Source organism: Theobroma umbraticum, unplaced genomic scaffold (assembly GCF_002168275.2).
Source record: "Theobroma umbraticum cultivar Fairchild unplaced genomic scaffold, ASM216827v3 scaffold_67.0, whole genome shotgun sequence".
NCBI classification, from domain to species: Eukaryota; Viridiplantae; Streptophyta; class Magnoliopsida; order Malvales; family Malvaceae; genus Theobroma; species Theobroma umbraticum.
In genome coordinates this window covers 315,254-333,779 of record NW_018397262.1, presented here as the reverse complement: position 1 = coordinate 333,779, position 18,526 = coordinate 315,254, and the positions used below count along the sequence as shown (strand labels likewise).

The following is an 18,526-nucleotide window of genomic DNA, read 5'->3' as shown; positions in this document are numbered from 1 at the left end:
TTTAAGTGCCCTTTACTTACCTTTCCGAGTTCCGACCAACTCAACTCAACTCAGCCTCGCGCACGCTTCTTCTGTCTTGCGTTCATAAATGATAAAACCCTTTCTAAAACCCAGAAATCAGAGAAGTTCGCTCGTATGAATGGAGATCTCGTATCTTTTCAGACGAAATCTCAATCTCAGGCACTTCCCCATTACTCATTACTGCCTTTCTTCTCTTCTCTTCTCTGTTTCTTCCAAATCAGTTCCCTTTCTCTTTTCCTCTCCCCAAACCCTCCTCTTTCCCAAGCCCTCTCCGACCCCGATTCTCAGTTTCCATCAATTTCACTCCATTTCTTCTTCAGATTCTTCAGCTTCTCTCGTTTCCTTAAATGGGTCCACCTCGTTTCTTTCTACGGCATACCCATCTTCTCAAATTTTCAATATGTATGATTTTCGGTGGTTTCGAAGTTTCTCAGTGTCAGTCTCAGGGCTAATGGCAAGTAGGAAGCAAGCTTTGGAGGTTGTCAGTTTGATTAGAAGCGGTCAGAACGATTTGGAATCCAAGTTGGACGGAATGAATGTAAGTCTATCCGAGGCATCATTGAATACCATCTTTCGGATTTTAAATAGCGAGAAGGTTTCTGCATTGCGTTTCTTCTATTGGATTCGAGAATCACATCCCCAGTTTTATCATAACTCTGACATTTGTAGTTTCGTTATTGATAATTGTGGGAGATTAGATGACTTTGACTCAGCGGCTAGTCTTTTGAACGATTTTAAGCTCCATGGGATACGCCTGAATCATAGGGCTTTCGGATTTGTACCTGTTATGATTTCTAGTAAAGCCGCAACAAAGAAATCCATATGCAAAGTGGTCGAGGTCTTAAACCGAATCGGTGGCTCATGTGGTGTTTCTGGAATCCATGCTTTGATAGAGATGTTGTGTGCTCTAGAATCCTTTGAAATGGCTAAATATGTAATTGCAAAAGCAGAGAAGAGGTTGTCGAACTACAATATTTTGATTAGAGGACAGTGTCGTAAAGGTGATTTTGAAGGAGCTAGAGAGATACTTGATTGGATGATCAAAGTTGGTTGTAACCCAAATTCCCAAACTTTTAACAATATACTCAGTTGTTTATGCAAGAATGATAAAGTTGCTGAGGCTTGTCAACTGCTTGAGCAGATGCTGGAAAGTGGCTGTCCACCGGATGCAGTGACGTTTGAGATATTTATATGTTATTACTGTGGACTTGGTAGGTTAGATATGGCGTTTGAATGGCTCAATAAAATGGATTCAAGCGGTATTGAACCTCGGGTTACAACGCATGCTGCCTTTGTCAAGGGTTACTTCAAATTGCAGCAGTACGAGGAGGCGCACAACTATGTAGTTGTTTGTGGTGATAAGTACAAGCAAGTAAGCAATATACTTTACAGTTTGTTGGCGAGTCTTCATAGAAAAAGGGGAAAACCAGTCATTGCACAAAGTATTCTTTCTGAGATGATAGAAAAGGGTCTAAAACCAAACTTTGCGGTGTATATGACTGTTACGAAGCAGCTTCAGAAATCAGGCAGAGAAGATCTGGCTGGAACTTTGAAGAGCAGCTTTTCCAGCTTGATTTCACAGCCAAGTGCTAATAATGGATGATATTAATTTGAAATTTCTATAAGCGGAAATCTACTGCTAATCTTCTGTTTCTATTTGCATAAATGAGCTCACTGGAGGTCCATAAGCTAAAGCATTGAGGATTTTTTCCCCTGGTCAATCGTGTACAAGTAACCTAGGAACAAAGCTTTTTCTTTCTCTACATATTTTACATTTATTTTACTGAGTAGAAAAGAATCTCAAGAATATGATTGACTGATGGCAACAAGAGAAAGTCAACTTGTTAGGATTGCCTTGATTTTTTTTCTCATAAAGTATATTGGCAATTCTTTTCAGTCTTTGTTTCAACTTCTTTCAACATGGAACCATTTTTAATTGCTCGTTGATTTTCTCAACGATATCATGTCATGGTTTGTCCTCTTAATTTATGTTCTGTTTAGTATATCAACAGGTAATCTAGATGATGTCTTATCTTTCCATGTTTGGTATGCTTCACATAAGCCAAAATGTTGCTCATACTTAAACAAAGTCTCTAACTAGCCTGCAGATTTTGCCTCTTTTTTTCTTTTATGTGCTGTACACTTTGAGCATAGCTGATAGAAATAATCAAGGATATTTGCCTGCAGTCAAGAATTATTTGTAATGTCATGAACTCTGTCATTCTAGTGTTGCATCCATGGATTTAAAGATAGCTTACGTGTTGCAATGATGCTTTTGCTGTTTTGAAGGAATTGTATGGAGATTCTCCTCCTGCAATTGTGCTTGTTGGCCATAGGTTGTGCTCCTGTTGCACTAGTTGTCCTTGAAGGTCATAACACTTTATAACTTTACATAATTCATTTTCAAGGGGAAAAACAATTAATGAGGAAAGTACACCCTTTTAAGAGCAATAATGAACAAGGAAATGTGCCAATTGCCTAGGCTTGCTTTATTAGAAACCTTAGGAAGGAGGAACAGTTGCTTTTCTGTTTTCTGTGGTAGAATTCTCTGTTATATTTTTTTTTTATATATATGATTGCTATTAGAAATTGCTAGCGAATTGTATGTGCAATGTTTGAGAGAAAATGTTACTTAGCACATGAAAAATTAGTTATACTTTTACTTAAATAAATAGCTATTAATGGAAAGAATAGAGATAGATGACTGTATTAGTTAAGGTGAGTGGAAGAGAGCATGGGGGATCCTGGAGTGAGGCAATGGGAAGGGTAGTTACAAAAAATAGCCATTTTAGTAAAATTTAAATAGAAAGCTCCCTGAGAAATTTGACTTAAGGTTTCTTCTGTTTATTTGGAATATCATTGTCAAACTTTATAACTGTGCATTAGCTGAGTGTTTCTGTACTTGAACACTTCAGACTTAAACTTGTACATTCCCACATAAAATCATGAATGCAGACTAACATAAGCATTCTACAATGCTTCAGCCATCTTTCATTGAACTCATGTATCAACATTTTGGTAACATATTCATAGGTCATTTAATTTTTTTTCTCTTTTGAAAAATATCCATAGGTCATTTATTGAAAAGGAAAAAACGAAAACAGCCTCTATGTCATGATATTGTATGTGTTCTTGTAAGTGCAAATGCAGTGTTCCTTTCAACTTTCCACTCAACTGATGTACAAACAAGGTCCTTTTGTACCAGACAGCATCAAGACTTTATAACTCCATTATAGTACACAGGGAAGGTGGGGTTGTGGAGTGGTGAGTATAAAGAACTGTGAGCAATTAGTTGCACAGGGTTAGTGAAGTTTACCTTTAGGGATGAGGGGCTGACTTGACGACTGTGTTTTGATGGTGCTTACACCAGGAAGTGTGTAAATAACAGCTAATACCATGCTGAATTATGACTAGTGTTGATTTACATTGCAAAGAGAAATTTCTGGGTGTTATTTAGGCTAAACACTATTACTGTTGTTATGTCTACGAAGCACATTTGGAGAAACTGAACAGTATTGGAGAGCTTATGAGTCAAGATTTTGTTATCATCAATTCACTACAAACAGTGTAACAGATATCAGGATTTATGTTGTTACTTGTGGATAAATAGTAGGTGAAACCCAGGTTTTCATTTTAAGTGTCTTGTGCGAGTTGTTGTTTCATGATGCCTGCTTGGATAGAATTTTGCAGTTTACTAGTTTGGATATTGTATCCGGAGGTATTAGTTTTCGTCTTTCCAATTTTTATTAACCCATCGATTTTTAGAGTCATGGATACATTTGTCACGGGTTTACATTTTCAATCTATAAGATATGCTTATTAGGTGAATGAAGCTTACAAATAAGTTCAAGATTCATCTCATTTCTTATTGATGTCATTGCACTGACTCTTTCATCCATAAAAAATAAAGGTTGGGGATTACTTTTATCTTGGTATATCTCATGAGGATCACATTTTAGTGAAGAGTTGAATAGATTTTGAGACTATGAGATCAATTTTTATGGATTTATATTTTCAATTCAAAATAAGTCCAAGGCTATTTTGCTGAAACTGCATGTTGACAACAGCTGAAACTGCTCACATGAGCCCAATCCTGCTTATAGTTGAACAAAGGCTCTATGTGGACTGCAGATTTTTGCTTGTTTCTTGTTTTTGAGTGTGGGGATTGTTGCTGCTCCAAGTCTCACAAACATATTCAAATTATCTTTATTCAACCAAATCAACTTGTTAACTGGAGTGGAGGGTTGCTCTTGATTATTGCAAATGCTGTGACAGAGATAATATTATTAATTGCTTTTGTGGGTAAAAATTAGTTAAAATAGTGATGATATTTTTAGAAATATTCAACAAAAATTGAATACAATCTCTTTTTATTATTTTTAAATCAAGGATTAATTACTTTAGATTTCACTAAAACTGTCAGAAAAACATAAAAAAACCTTTAAATACGAATAAAAAACAAAAAAAAATGAAGAAGAAATAATAAATAATAATTAAAATAAATATGAAATTAAAAAACATTTATCGATCGAGATTGAAAAAAGGATAACAGATAATTAATCTATAACATCATGGAAATTGGGCAGGTGAATGACTTTCATTTTATGAAATATCTTGGTTTTTGTTTGATATTTTCTATCTTTGGTTTTTGCCTCCCCTGATGTCTGCCTCCTTGTTCAATAGTGCCTTATCCCGTCATCATCTAGTTTTATAGGAAATTAGGTCACTTATATCATACATCTTGATAACTATATATATATATATATATAAACATAACAAGCAAGATACCAAGATTATTGTGTTTTTATATCAATGAGAAGGACAAATATAATTAATTATTATATTAATAAAAAGAAAGAAGGCCTTTCACTTTAATTTCATAGTTTATTTTATACATTACTTTTTTATTCAATTGAAAATTTAAACTCTCTTCCTTCTTTATTAAAACAATATATATACATTATGAGAAAATTACAATAGCAACAACAACAGCTTTACATCACCAACCAAATATATGTTTGTACTTTTCTCGTTCGAGAGTCTTTGGGAAGTTAGGAATTTATTTCAATGATTGCCCCCTTAACTGTTAACAAGAAAATCAAAGAAAATAGGCCTCCAGGGTGGAGTGGTTGATGTTAGGTAGGGATATCTAATCTTGAATATTTTAGTTTATGAGTAAAGCTGGCAATATGGGTTGGCTCGGCCTAACCTGGCCCAAGCTCTTGTAGATTGAGAAAATATGAATTGGGTTGGATTAACTTATTTTTTATATGAGCCATCAAAACTTCAACTTAGCTCACCTCTTGTTAGCTTATGGTTGAATTGAGCCAACTTATTTTTATTTTTTTTTAAAAAAATTATTTTTATAATTCTACTTAACAAATATTTTATTAATAAAATTGTTTTATGATTTAATTCATAAATTGAATAATAAAAACATATTACAAATAAACAATTACATCAAATATAAAAAAATAAATAAATTACATAATAAAGTTTAAATCTTTAACACAAACTACTATCCCATAAATATAAGTATATAACCAAATAATAAAAATTTCAAGACTCATTTATATCCTCCTCAATCCTCATTCTCAAGTAAAATATTTAAATTTTGTTTAGACAGCAATGATGTCTCAAGGTCTGAATCATTATTAATTTATCATTTAATATTCATTACCATAAAAGAAAAAAAAAGTTTTAATCTAAATTAAATTTTTAATTTGACAAGTAAAGATTAAAGATATTGAAATATATAGAATAAGCAATAACATTGGTAACTAAATTATTAATTTTACATAGTTAAATATATAAAATTGTTAAATTAATTAAAATTATTTTTTTGACCCATAGAACTAGCCCGCCCCAGCCCACCTCAGCCCACTGATTTGGTGGACTGGCCCATTTAGGCTCGATTTTAATATGGGCCTAAATTTTTTTAACCCAACCCACTCCATATTTAATAAAAAATGAGCCGATACAATGAGCCAGGCCTATTTTGACAAGTCTACCTATGGGTATGTTATATTTATATATGGTAAAAGAAGCTGAGATAATATATATGTCAGTTGGTTGTTGGAGTTTTGCATAAACAACAGTAATGTGGTTGCTTTTGGCAAGAAAACAAGCAGGGAAGTGAGCTGATTGGTGTATGCTTTGAGAAAAGAAAAGCCATGACACTAGCCTAATTAAAAATAAAAAGAGAAACAGTAGCAATTTCAATGATTTGTTAATGCATTTGTTTAATGTTTGGTTTGGTTGAGAGGAAGTGATTTGCTCAATGGAATATAACATATTCATCAACAAAAAAAACAATCCAAAAGTTGGTAATTGTCGTTTATATTTTAAAAGGTAAAATATTCTCATCTTCTAACTTTTAATCATAATTTCATACGAGTCTCTTAGTTTTTAAAATAGACAATCTATTCTAAAAATATATATTTTGCTAGGCACATAACTCTAGCCATTAGTCCACTATTAATATTTTTATTAGTTTGATGACATGATAATACCTTTTATCAATTTTAAAAATTATTACACTATTTGTAAACTATGTTTTCTATTTTTAATTTTTTTCTTATAAATAAAACTATCCTCACCTCTTCCCCCGGCTTCAGCCTAATTTGCCTCCCTCAGGTGCTCTAGATCGTGGGTGCTCCTTGGTTCGCATGTTCTCCAAGGAGCATAGATGGTGCTCCTTGGGAAGCATAGATCCAGTGCTCCTTAGGGACCCATCTTGGCAGTCTTGGCAGCACTAGATCTAGTGCGCCCTGAAAAATTCAATTAAATCTGAGCTAGATTCTATCGCCAACCAGCCTAAAAGAAAGAAAGAAAGAAATTTTAGATATTTCAATTTAAATATTAATGTTGTTTAGCTATTTGGGGTAGAGTGTTCATTTTGTAAACTAATAGACTTATGTGTAATTATGATTAAAACTTAAGGGTAGCAGAGTATTTTGCTCTATTTAAAATGGCAACACAATTTCTAAAGAGCCTTCGTTGCCCTTAACTCAATGACACAATCAGCCACCACTTATGCAAGTTTGTTTCGTCGGTGTCAAGTGTCGGAATGACATGAAACTCAAAGATAACAATTATCATATATAACGAAAATTAAAAATTTAATGTTATTACACCATGCCACCACCCATGAATCACTTTGGTGGTTTTAATACAAACAAAACTAGAAAAAAAGTAATAAAAAAAATAACATTACCTTTACCAAGTGATGTGGCCATCACAATGGTACATCTTCCTTGTTCAATACATGAACACCACAAAGGAGCAAGGAACTAGAGCCATTCAAATACTTAGCCTCCCATGGCTGCACACATCGTTGGACTTGAATTTTCATAAGGAGGGAGCTTTCTCAATTATGTCTTTGCGCTAACAAGGTGGACAACAACTTGTCCTCTCCACATTATCACATTCCTCCTAGCCGAATCATGAAGTTGGAAAACTATTTTTCAAGTCACTCAAGAAAGTGTTCGGCAAGGCTTTCTTGTTAATGTTCTGACGACTCAAAAACTTAACTTGTGTATTTCACTTGTATTATGAGGAATAGCTGAAAAGTGATATTTATATATAAGATAATTAACTTCTTAAATTACAAATAAAACCTTAATATTATGACCCCTTATTATATTGGCCCAACACTTAATTAAAACTTTTTAATTAATTCATTGTAAATTAAAATTAAATAAAAATTACTTTATTTGTTTGCAATTAAGGCTTTAATATTATAACAAATTATAATATTGGTTTTATACTTAATTCAACTATTTTAATTAAATCTTTAGAAGTTAAAATCCTGATGTATGATTTAAGTCCAACTTAAATCATCGCATTCCCAATTTAATTCATAATGCAACTTATTGTTTGTGACCCATTAGGTTCCTAACATGTTGACAATGGAATTGAATTATAATTTTTATTAAATTAATTAATTCAATTCCATAGACCAAGATTGACATCTAGCAATGCAACATGGGCACCAAATTGTTAGAAAAGTCTAAGGATTCTTTAATAGCCTTTCAGTATAATTCATTCTCTCATCATATATCTCAGAAATAATAACAACATGATACATTGTCTACTCTTATCGATCTCCATATTTGTTCTTGAAGTTAGATAATTAGTTTTATAAAAACTTATGAAATTCTTTTTCATAATTTTCAAGTCACCTTGGCCAAGGATTTCAACAAGCTAATATCAATAAAGAACTGTTAGGATATGTCCCCTAAATCAATTGAGGTGATGATTTCTTTTTTGGCCACTCATCTGCCTTCACATGTTTCATGCTATACCTAAAAACATCTTATTTTTGGTATTTTTTTTTTAAAGCTCAAAAATTCTCGCAGGGCCTAGGTACACTGTTATAGTTTTATTAATAAAATAAACTAAAAAAGGTACAAATCAAAAGGGGGGCATAAGATTGTCCCTTTGAATTTTTATGAGTTAAAGGAAAAATTATAATCTAATAAAGGAATTACTTTATGCTTTATATTTTTGAATGCAGCAATAAAATAATAGCCTTTTGATACATATTACTAAGAGCATGAAAAATAAATTAGGAGTACTACTCCTTTATATTTTTTTAAATCAAACATATGGTAAATTTAATCTATTTAAATATAGAATGCCACATAACTCACCTTGTGCCTGTGAGAAAACTTGAAGATTTTAGTGAGAATATCCCAAGTTAGACAAAAAGTCTACAGCCTGATTACTTTCTCTATATATGTGAGAAATTCTATAAGAAATATTTTGTAAAAATTTTCTTATAGACTTCAATAAATATCGTATCTCATGGTACCATTTACTATCGTCTTGAATCATTTGAATTACCACTTTAGCATCCATTTCGATCCAAACTTTTGACACATTATAATCTTGGCATAAAAGTAAACCTATTTGTAATGCCATTAATTCTACTTTCAAAGAATTAGTTAGACTAAAATTTTCATAAAATCCAAAAATAAGTGTACCTGTGTGATCATGTAATATGACTCCTCCTACAGCATTTTGAAAATTATTTTTTGAACTGCCATCAACATTAAGTTTTAATTCAATTGTCAATGGCTTGATTTCATTAATAATTTTAGGTGGTATACTTTGATCATTTGGAAAACCAAAGCCCCATGTTGCTGCAATTTGAGTGTCCCCTATCCATTACCATTATCTTAGAAGGTTTCCTTGAAAATGTTACCTCAATAATTTCGTGATGCACCAAATCACTCTATAAGGGTACATACCTAAGTTCTTGTGCTTTGCATAATTTCATTTAACCCATAAGAACTAACAAATAAATAATGGCACTAAAACACGGATACGACCCTGTTTGGTGTAATCTTTTGAGTAATAACATGCTAAGATAACATGCGTAACATTTTGAGGATTAATAACATAGATTTGAAAGAATTTTGTAAAATATTCCAAACCTATTAAACACTAGACCATCTCATAGAACATGCATTAGTGATTCCTTGGAATTGCAACACAACCATTTTGTTGCTAATTGAAAACCTTTAGTTTGCATCCATAACTCCACCGGTATCCAATTATTTATCATTCGCCACAAAAAGAAAGAGACAGAAAATGGTATACTTTTATGCTATATCAACTTACATAATTGATTGCTAGGTTGTGAGTGACGAATAACTTCCCATGCACTTCTAGTTGTAAACTTTCCATTTGATGTAGGTGCACAATAAGCAACATTATCCTTGGAGCTATCAAAAGGAATTCATAAAATATAACTAATCATAGACTTTGGCAGAACAACTCTCAATTTATCCACATCCCAATTATTATTGTTGTAAAAATAACAAAGTTAAGTCATGGAATGAATAAAAGAAGGGAAAAACATTACCAATGGTTGTTCACCCATCCAACAATCATGCTAGAATAATAATTCTCCCTTACCAATTCGCCATTGAATGTTTTGCTCTTTGATAGTGTTACTTCCTAACATCCGTTTCCAAACTTGGGAATCATGGGGTTTGGTAGTGATATTAATTGGGACCGATCAGCACAATATTTACCTCTCATAAATTTTGTCCAAGGCTTTTACAAGTTTTAAATCTTCATCATAGCTTCACTGTGAAAGCTTTAAAAACATCATTGAAGCTTCTAATGTCTTAACCCCTTTCGAACAAGGTAATACAATTTTATTCCAAGCTGTTCAATGAATCTTTTTGCACTCTGTCGAATCACCCCATAAAAAATTATTGAATAGTCTCTCAATTTTCTCTATAACACTAATTGGAGGCTTGAGAACTTGGACTAAATAAGTCGACAATGAAGATAAAACACTTCTAAGTAAAGTGATTGCACCACCTAAAGTTAACACCTTGTTTTCCCATCCTAAAATACAATCATGAATTTTAGAAACAAGTGAATAAAAAAAGAGTACCTTTTTGGGACCTTTGTACAGTGGTGCTCCTAAGTAAATTATAAGTTAACACTTATAGGTAAATCCTATGGCTTGATAAATAATTTGTCTTCTTGAATTGGCAGCATTATTAGCCATGATAAAACAACTTTTTTTATGATTCACACACTATCCAGAAATCTATTCATACTCCTATAAAAAAGAAAGAATTCTTTGCAAAGCAAATTGGCTTCCGTTTGTAAAAATCATAACATCATCCATAAATGAAAGGGGACTGATATTTAAGGAAAGACTAGAGTGATAATGCAATGATCTAAAATTAGCAAAAAGATTATTAAGACCTTAGATAAGTGCTTTGCTGGCAAGAAAAATGATAGAGCCGAAATAAAATACCTTTTTGTCAAACCCTTCTCTGATTTTAAGTATCCAACTGAATTGCCATTGATCAATAATGAAAACCAACAATTAGAAATAAACCTTTTCATCATGTCAATCCAGTGGTTATTAAAACCAAAATTTTCCAACATCAAGTACAAAATATCCCAATGCAACTGATTATAAGCTTTCATCATATCGAGTTTTAGAACCACATTACCTCTTTTAACTTGGTAGCCAATTTTTTCGATCAGCTCCTAAGCTAATAAAATATTGTCACTAATTAATTTGTTACTAACAAAGCCACTTTGGTTATCTAAGATGAACGTTGGTAAAACTTTTGATAACTAGTTTGCAAATAATTTAGTTACTATCTTATTTAAGATAGTGCATAAACTAATTGGACGAAAGTAGCTCCATTATACTGCATTCGACTTTTTAGGTAATAATACTAGAGTTGTAGAAGTTACCCTCTTTGGAAAAGATGCTCAATTGAAAAATTCTTGTACTACCTTCAAAAGATCTTCTGCAATAACATTCCAACATTGTTGATAAAAGAAAGTTTAGAAACCATCCGGTCTCGCCACACTATCTTTGTCAATGGCAAATACTACTTCTTTAACATCTAAAAATGTGGGAACTGCACATAGGAATTGTTATCATCAACAAAGATAATGCTAGGAATTAGGGAATCATTAAAAATGAAATATCACAAGCTTCCTCCCTCATTAAATGTGCAAAGAAATCAACTGATGAGGATTTTATTAGCACCGGTTCCTCAATAAAGGTGCCATCACTATTTTGAATCCGAAAGATAGAGTTTTTCACTTTGTTTTTCTACATCCGTACGTGAAAAAAACTTGTATTTCTTACCCCATCAACTAGCCATCTAACACTCGGTTTCTGCTGCCAATAAATTTCTTTAATAGTTAATAGTTGATTAAGCTTTGCATATGATTGTTGCATGTTTTTTCGATTTGCTTGGGTTTGCTCTTGTTGGAATAAAATTTCACTCTCTTTTACTTGTTTTTCTACTGGTCGGAGGTTGTTGAAAATATCCCTAAACATATTCTTGTTCCACCATTTTAGTCTATTTTTTCAACCATTGCGGCTTAAGCCAAAAATCATTAAACTTGCTCTTGGTATTGGATGTTTCTAGTTGCCACAAAAGGCATAAACTCATGATGCTTCACCCAAGCATGGAGAAACCAAAAAGATGAAGGACTCTTTAAAGATGTGTTTGAGCACAAAATTAACAAAGGATAATGGTTTGATCCATCTCTATTTAAGTGTCTGATTCTTGTACAAGAAAAGTGAGTTCCCCACTGCATATTATAAACCAACCGATCTAGCCTGCATTTATCAATCAACAATCTAGTCAAGTAGTTACAAAATCCTCCATTGAACCATAATGAGGCTTTGCATCGAAAAGCCTTTCATCAAAAAACTCAATCTTATTAGCTTTGACCATTGATTCTAAGATAACCAAAACTTTAATATTATGCATCATTTGTAACTTTTTAAGTCTTCTTTGGATCAGTTTACCCGAGACACCTCTAACATTCCATATCAACAAACTAATCATGAGAATGTTTATACTGGTAAATGCATGGAGATAAAATCATCATTTGTTCTATTTGTTACCTCGATATCTTCACCATTCGAGGAAATGTTTGTATTTGGAGTGTAAGAGACATTACTTTCTGATTTCCTTCTACGAGATCTTGAAAGATGGAACTATATAGCTTTACTTCTCATATCTTCTACAATTTCTATAGCAACGGATTGAACTTGGACCCCTAAAGATGCATGGCCATATTTTTATAGTTTTACAACGGACTTAAAATCCATCACTGCCAACTACTCTTTCTTTTTTTTTCTTGTTTTCTAATCGTAACATTATGAGCATTATCTATTGCCCATTTAACATAGTCATGGTCACTCGTATTTTGTATGCTCTTCGAGAGCTCAGTGATACCCTTCAAGCTGTCCCTAGCCTTCGTATTAGTCAACAAATGATGGAGATCGGTAGGCACCACACCTTCTCCATTTCAATTGCTTTTCCTTCAGCATCTTTTGGGTGTGCCTCATTACGAATACCTTCATTTGCTTGGCAAGTTTATCTAGACTAGGGGTTAGGTTGCAAGATTTTTGGCTTTTAGGGTATTATTCATCACCCTTGTTATACCCTATTTTCTAGTTTCATTTTTTGCTTCATCCTCTGTGGCGTTTATCACATGGAATCTATTAGCAATCATCACCCTAGGGCTTGTAGAACCTTTTGAATCAATTTTTACACCCTTTGAATATTTTGGATCCCTTTTTATCGGGCTTTCCAATTGATTGCCACTGTATCTCCTATTTTGGAGGTTCCATCAACAACCACCCCTTTGGTTTTTCTTTCTAATTAGCTGGATCTTCTCCTCCATATTCCTTGATGATTTTTTTGATTGTTTGTTGAACCAAATACCTATGGAAGATCATTAGGAGACTTTGTAACTCATGTAGGTTTAGGCTTTATATTTCCAGTTTTGTTTGGCTTATTTTCCATCACCAAACAACTTGAAATATTATGACCAACATGGCAGCAATGATCATAGTACTCTGGCACTTTTGAGAACTCCACAAGTTGAGTATATCCACAAACAATAGCCTCGATTTTCCTGTTACTTATCACAATCCAAATGTGATCTAGTGGTGGTTTTCAACAATCATACTCTACACAAATGCGAGCCACACTTGGTCGAAAGCTATTCGCCGTTGCTTGATCAACAAATAAAAGTTTTTCCACCATTTTTTCAATCAATAACAGTGTTGATTTTTCATACAAATGAGCCTATAGATTTAGAAAGGATATCCAAATTGGCACTAGAGACGATTCTTTATCTGCTTGAAAATTCAGAGTCCATTTAAAAACTCTCATTTTTTGGTTAAGTATAAACCAGAATTGTTTGACCCAAATCTGATTAAAATCTTGCTCACTAGATAAATGAATCAGAATGTGTTTATAATCTAACCATTGGATCTCAGAAGCCCCACAAAGTACAATCCTTCTAAAAGCTAAACAGATCTCTTGTAATTTTGGCATCTTGGAAAATTTACCAACAATCGAATACTTGAATGGCTGAGCAAGGATCTCAATCTCATATTAAAAAATGGCAATGGCAGGTTGATCTTTGTAGATGATTGGGTCATGGGTGGTAGTAATCACAAGAGGCTTCTTTCTTGTAGTAATTGAAAAAAATGATTTCTTCTTGGCTCAAGGGGAAACAAGTGGCTGAGTTGTGGTTTGTATGGCTTGCAGCAAGGCATGAGAAGTTGGCAGTGGTGGTTGCAAGTGTATTACAGGTGCTTAGTTGGTTCTCAGTAGTAAAGTAAAGGTTGTAGGGGCTATCGACGACAGATTTCGGAGGTTAAGCAACCGACCATTGGCTAAGCTATGAGAGGTAGAGAGAGGAGGGAAGGTGCAAGAGTTAAGAATGTTCTCCATTCACAGAATTAGGGCATTTATTTCATTTCTTGTTTTGAAATCCTTAGTTAGGCATTTGTAAGGATGAAATTAGGGTAAAACACTCTATACATAAGACAATATGCTGTCTCAAGTCTAAGGAGTATTTACACAATTGACACATAAGAAGTATTGCATAGACACTTGTGAAATACCAAATGCACTTTTCATAATGGGTTATGTTCAGTGAATTTGCTCTCCTAGGTAAACACTTACATTTTGGTTTCAAGTATTTCTATACTTCAACCTATGAGATAGGCTGTTTACTTCTCAAGTAAGAAATATATAATGTACTAGTTTTTAAGTATTATTAATGTCCAGTTTCAATGATACATCAACTAAGAACATTTAGAGATTATGCTTTGATGCATAGAGATCTTATAACTATAATCCATTATAGTTCCCGTACAAGGCATATTAATCTCATGGACTTCATCCAATTAGACTTATAACCCATTATAATTAACATCTTATTAGTGAAGGAAAACCTCTAATCATTCAACATGAATGATATTGTTGCATGATTGGAATCAAGCTTTAACCAATCTTGATTGGTTGCAAGGCTCATCCAATAACAAAACCAACCACCTACTTCGATGACTTCCTTTCTCCTTTAGTAAATTTCACACCATTCCAACTGTTTCGGTGCCTAAACATTATCAACTAAATGCCAACTACACAGTTTCCTTTAGTAATTTATTAATATGGTTCATGACACCGTATAGTCAACAATCCTTTGATAATTGTTTTTCATATTTGACTAAATGCTTAATTTAGGGTCAAAAGTTTTGGAATTTTTGTCAATTTATGACCAAATGTTTGAATTGTAACATTAAAGGCCAAACGTTTTCATTTTCTTACAAATAAAGGCTAAGATGAGAGGTGTCTGGTATGTATAAGATATACGAATGACATGTAATATCCCTTAATAGAAGACGGCATGTAATATCCTTGACGTTTGAACAATTCAAAAATTAAAGGGAGATGAAACATTTTATTGTGTAAAATACGAAAGAATAGTTTTGTTAGAAAGTTTTTTCTATCAAGTCAAAATGATTCAAATTATGGCATGGTGTGTAACAACTAAATTTTTTAATACGGCGTGTAACAACTAAATCTTCAACATGGTGTCATGGTTTTAATGTGGACCATGTGAATCTCACATCACAGAGATGTCCCCAGCGAGTAGAGCCATAAGTCTCACATCAAAGAGAAACTCCTAACAAAGAGCTAAAGGAGGATGTCATGGTTCTAAAGGGTAGCCATAAATCCTAAATCGGTTGTGTACTATAGTGATATTAAGAATATAAGGATTCACACAATTTTCAACCTATGAGGCATCTTTATGGGACAAAACCATGAGGCTAGTGAGCTAAAGCAGATAATACCTCACAAGGATTGGTATGGATTGTGACACTTGACATGTAACAATTACATTTTTCAATATAACGTGTAACAACTACATTTCAAAACATGGCGTGTGCATGGTCAAGTTAACTACCATGCCATTAACTCATGCAATTCATTGTCTCATGTGATACATGCTCCATCCACCTGTTAACTTAGCCCTTAATTGTAAAGAATTGAAAACCTTTGGCCTTTGATTGTTACAATTGAAAAGTTTGGCCCTAAATAGGTAAAGTGCCCAAATGTTAAGTCCCAATTTGAACATTTAGCCTTCATTTTTTAAAAGCGAAACACCCCAAGCATTAATTGACTACCAACAGTGCATGTTCCTTTTGTTAACATCAAGACCAATTACATATGTCGACCACTTCTTTCCTTTCCATCCTCTATTCTTCCTCTTTTAATCACCGAATAGCACAATCATCAATGTCACTTACTATTTTATATCGCGTTATGCTGATATAACATGTTGACATGTCATAAGAGATTGTGATGTGGTATGATGACAGTATCATGTGGTTTTTTCTAAAATTGAGCATTTGGGTAGTTAAAAATGCCTAACCGAAGGTTTTCGGCAATTTCAACTGAAAACTATTTGATCAATTGACTCTAGTTGAGGAATTACTTGACCATGTCCATTTGGATGATTAATAAGCTAAGTTATCAGTGGGGAATCCTTCCCTCGACATCAACCAAATAATCAACCCATATTTTTTTATTAATATGATAGGGAAATTAAACATGTAACCCCCTCATTAATTCTTCTGCCTTGCCCCACATTTTCCCATCCTTCAAAGTTCAAACCCTAAAAAAATCCCTAGCTCCTTTTTTCCAATTCGTTAGCTGCACCATGCATACCTCACAAAAGATAAATATATGCATTTTTTTAATAAAAATAATAATAAAAAGAAAAGTAAGCATGAATGTTTGGTATAAGAAAGAAAAGAAGGTTAAACCATTCGAGATAATTAAAATATTTGTATTAATATATTCATAAGGCAAGTAGATAAGTTATAAATTTATGAGATAAATTTTAAATTTATTATTTTATTCAAGATGATGTGGATCAAATTTCTCATTTATCTTTGAATGAGTGTAATTTTGTTATTGTATTCTGTTTTAGTTTGATTTAAAAAAATAAAAATAAAAATATTTTGTAAAATATTTTATTATTTAATTACAAAATATTCTTTTATCATTAACTTTTGATCAATGTTGAACTAAAATATAATGATAAATGGGTTTAAATTCAAATATCTTGTAAATATATAACTTATATACACTGTTAATTTATCAAAATATACTGTCTCATTAATGAGGTTAAATAAAAAGCTTTAAAGACTTAAAATTAAATATTAAAAAATTTATAATAACTAATTAAATAAAAAATTATTATGAATATTTTGCGAATATCCATTCATGTTATCTATATCTAAATTTGATGTAAATCAGATTAGATTAGGATATAATTCATCTAATTTCTAAGTGTTATCCTCATCTTGTAAAGGAGTTATTTGCTTATAAATAGGTCCCATTTAGTTCATTTGTATACACACTTGAATAAGATTTCTTCTCTTCCCTAAATACTTTCTTTCTTCTCTTTAAGTATTCTTTCAAGTTATTTTTATTTGTTCTTATAAAGTTATTTTTTTATAACACGTTATTAGCACTATCCTCTAATCTTTTACCCTCAAGCTTTACAAAGTCAACGATACTATAATCTCTCACCTTCACCCTCAAGCTTCACAAAGTCGACAATCTTATAATCTCTTACCCTCAAGATTCACAAAGTCGAAGTTCAATTTTTCTTTAGGTAATTTTTTATTGTGCCCAAATTTTACCAATTTCTAATAAATCAATTTTCATTTAGTGTTTTTTATTACCCAATTAATTATTTGCTTGCCAATTACGATATTGTGTAATACTAACATTTACGTTCTTCTTTTAAGCTATCATAATGTCCAATCTTACAAACCTTGAATTTTTGGCTCTTGATATTACTGGCAAGAATTATCTATCTTGATTCTAGATGCTAAAATCCATTTAGATGCTATGGGTCTTGGTAACACAATCAAAGAAGAAAATGAAGCATCTAATCAAGATAAGGTAAAAGAATGATTTTCCTTTGCCACCATCTTCATGAATGATTAAAAATTGAGTATCTCACAATAAAAGATCCTATCGATCTTTGGAAAAGTCTAAAGAAAAGATATGACCATCAGAAAATAGTAATCTTGCCAAAAGCTCATTATGATTGGATGCATCTGCGATTGCAAGATTTTAAAAATGTAAGTGAGTATAACTCAGCATTATATAGAATTAGTTCTAAACTAAAATTGTGTGGAGAAAAGGTGACTGATGCTGATTTGTTAAAAAAAACATTCTCTATTTTTCACGCATCAAATGTGCTCATGCAATAGCAATATCATGGAAAAAGCTTTAATAAATACTCTGAACTGATTTCATGTCTCCTTGTGGCTGAGAAAAATAATGAGCTATTGATAAAAAATCATGAATCTCGCCCAACTGGTTTTGCTCCATTCCCTGAAGTGAATGTGACATCATTTAGAAATTTTGGTCGTGGTCATAATCGTGGTCATGATCGTGGACGTAGAAAAGGTCGTCATAATTATCGCAGTCATGGTGGTTACATAAATTATTGTTCTGATAATAAGAATACCCACTAAAAGTGGATGAATAGTGAAGAGATGCAAGAAAAAGACAAAGGTGGACAAAGTAAAAGGAATATAGAAAATGTTTGTTATCGATGTGGCATGAAAGACCATTGGTCACGTACCTGTCGTACACCAAAACATCTTGTT

The 18,526-nt window shown here is 32.6% G+C and overlaps 1 protein-coding gene across 1 annotated transcript; it reads left to right on the top strand.

Annotated features, from left to right (window-relative positions):
• The first annotated feature begins 78 nt into the window (after positions 1-78).
• On the top strand, positions 79-1,985 carry LOC110419438 (uncharacterized). Its single transcript, XM_021432492.2, has one exon. It carries the CDS (start codon positions 140-142, stop codon positions 1,622-1,624), a length of 1,485 nt encoding a protein of 494 aa, XP_021288167.1. The 5' UTR covers positions 79-139; the 3' UTR covers positions 1,625-1,985.
• Positions 1,986-18,526: the final 16,541 nt, after the last annotated feature.

Bases quoted from the DNA above. Each gene is read 5' to 3' on its own strand.
- LOC110419438 (XM_021432492.2), top strand. From the start codon at position 140: ATGGAGATCTCGTATCTTTTCAGACGAAATCTCAATCTCAGGCACTTC.